The 2,427-nt window shown below is 43.1% G+C and overlaps 1 protein-coding gene across 3 annotated transcripts; it reads right to left on the reverse strand.

The window, feature by feature from the left end:
• Window positions 1–293: 293 nt before the first annotated feature.
• On the reverse strand, window positions 294–2,065 carry smim12 (small integral membrane protein 12). 3 transcript variants are annotated; one of them, XM_048994277.1, is made up of 3 exons: window positions 1,794–1,929; window positions 1,135–1,432; window positions 294–737 (listed from the first exon to the last, which is right to left on the reverse strand). In XM_048994277.1, the coding sequence occupies exon 2, from the start codon at window positions 1,410–1,412 to the stop codon at window positions 1,137–1,139; it is 276 nt and encodes a 91-aa protein (XP_048850234.1). In that variant the 5' UTR covers window positions 1,413–1,432; window positions 1,794–1,929; the 3' UTR covers window positions 294–737; window positions 1,135–1,136. The 3 variants fall into 3 exon arrangements, with proteins under 3 accessions (XP_048850234.1, XP_048850233.1, XP_048850232.1); XM_048994276.1 differs by lacking the exon at window positions 1,794–1,929 and adding an exon at window positions 1,936–2,065 and having other exon boundaries at window positions 294–1,432; XM_048994275.1 differs by having other exon boundaries at window positions 294–1,432.
• Window positions 2,066–2,427: the final 362 nt, after the last annotated feature.

Consider the following 2,427-nt stretch of genomic DNA (forward strand, 5'->3'; position numbering starts at 1 on the left):
TCCATTTTCCAAACCGCTTACCCTACTGGGTCGCGGGGGGTCTAGAGCCTATCCCGGAAGCAATGGGCATGAGGCAGGGAACAACCCAGGATGGGGGGCCAGCCCATCGCAGGGCACACTCATACACCATTGACTCACACGCGCACACCTACGGGCAATTTAGCAACCCAGGCAGAGACTCGAACCCGGGTCCCATCCAAGTACCTGACCCAGCTTTACTACATAAAACATATTACATTGTATAACAGCTAGGTAACAATTGGAATCAATAACGCAACTCACTATCAGAGCTCTTAAAATTAGTAGTATATTTATTACCATTTTACTTCAACTTCTTGACTCAACACAGCATATTTAAGATCCACAAGAACACAGCAGCAAGTAAAATGGATCCAACACAATTCACACATAATTTGACTCCATTTTCTGGACTTTGCAACGCTCCAGCAATTAGCGTACTGCTGTAAGCTGTGTACTTTCTAAAATGAAAGCAAACGTTCACAGTAGGTTGCTTGTGGCTTTTCTTCTGGGTGAAAAATAAATGTGCAAAGGCTGGGTGAAAGAACAGAAATGTGCCAGGGTACATGAAATAAAAAAATACAACGCACATTTCCGAGACCTCCTGGGACAGACCGTGCACACGTCACACATTCCCCAGGCTATTCCCTTATGACGCTGCCAGGTTAGTCTCTTGCGGGCTTCTTGCTCTTGTTTTGAATGCATGCTGTCAGCTTTGTCTTTGGGAGGAAAGCACAGGAAAACAGCAACTGAAAACTTGAGGTTCTCCAGCTTTGCTGTAGCTCACTGATCATGTGCCACGGGAACTAGATACTACGAATCTAATAGAGAGAAACAACAGTCTCCAGGTCTCATACAAACCTCTTCTGAACACTAACTGAGGGAAAATGTCTCAGATGTTACGATAGCCATTTCATGACTTGCGACTTTCAGACTGTCATGAAAAATACACATAATACTTTGACACAAAAAGAAGTCCAGTCAACATTCCTCCCCAGTTAGGCATCAAAGATGAAACTTGTAGAACAAATGAATATGCATAAGTGTCCTTTGTTAGGCAACAGGCATAACTATAGGTGACATTAACCCCTTCGCGTGGCTCTACGTGGCAGGCACCTTTAGCTTTTCTCTTGGCGGTTTCGGTTCAGTACCGCCCTCGGCGTGAACTCCAGCCTCTCCTTCAGGCTGGTGACCTGAGTGACGTCCTGCCCCACAAGCTCCTCCAGTTTCCGGTCCTCCCTCTGCTCGAGGATCCCCCTCTCCTCTTGCTGTCGAGCCGGTGTGCCCCGAATGAACCATTCTAAATGATAACCCACAGCCCCCACCACAAAGGCTACTGGGAAGGTTACGTAGGGGGCGTACGTTCGCATGGCGGTCCACAATACTGGCCACATGTCTGCACGTTGGACCACAACTGCAAAGTAATTAAAAAATACGCAGTTTATGTTAACGATGCTTCGTTCAGTTTCCATACAAAACACAATAAACATGTAAACAATAATACACAATAGAACGTCCGTTAAACTTCACCGGAAAGTACGCAGCCATTTGTAAGCGAAGTAATGTGAGAGTAAAGCATAGCTACTTCGTGGCAACACCACCTTCCACATCTGAGATGCATAGTTAAAGCTTAATGTTATAACTTATTAATTTTTGTTACCACCGGAGTAACTACTGTGCTACATATCTAAAAAGCCCCAGGCAAAACCATGATAACTAAACTAATGGGAATCCATAGGTATGTGACCGTCAGTCGAAGTGCATGTCTTTTATACCTTGGGGTATTTAATTGTTCTTTAACACGCTTCGCAAGCATTACAAAACAGAATCCATGCTATGGCGTTGACCGTAGGTGACATACACCAAGACAGAACCGCATTTATCAGCCACTCTCCAGCGGTTGAAAAACTCACTCACCTTTATGGTTACAGCGAGACAAACCGCACTTCCGCCTTCAGAAAGCCCGCCTCAAAATACACTGATTGGCTTAGTTCCTGTTACGCAGTGGCCATGAGAAACTCGCCAATGGCTAAATGCATTGTCAGTTTCATAAAACGAAACTTACGGAGTAGCAAGTTGGACAAAAAGGTCATCAGCAGGCGTTGCGAGCTCTTGACTGTATACACCTCTTCTTCCTCAAATAGGCTACATCCTGTTTGAAGTAGCCTGTTGTTTTCTGGTAATATGGTAATATATATTCTATTGTGTAATAGTGTTATTTATTCTTTTATTTATTTTCTGCTTTATTATTCTTATTAGTTTGAAAGTACTCGAGTTTTGCACTGCCACTGGAAAAACAAAACGTATATATTAACAGTTATCAAAGTAAATATAGTTAATCGCCATTAAACGTTGTAATTGTCATGCTTAGTAATTATTAATTATTTATGTAAAAAAACTGATTCACCA

The sequence above is a fragment of the Brienomyrus brachyistius genome, chromosome 23 (genome assembly GCF_023856365.1).
Source record: "Brienomyrus brachyistius isolate T26 chromosome 23, BBRACH_0.4, whole genome shotgun sequence".
In the NCBI taxonomy this organism is placed as follows: domain Eukaryota; kingdom Metazoa; phylum Chordata; class Actinopteri; order Osteoglossiformes; family Mormyridae; genus Brienomyrus; species Brienomyrus brachyistius.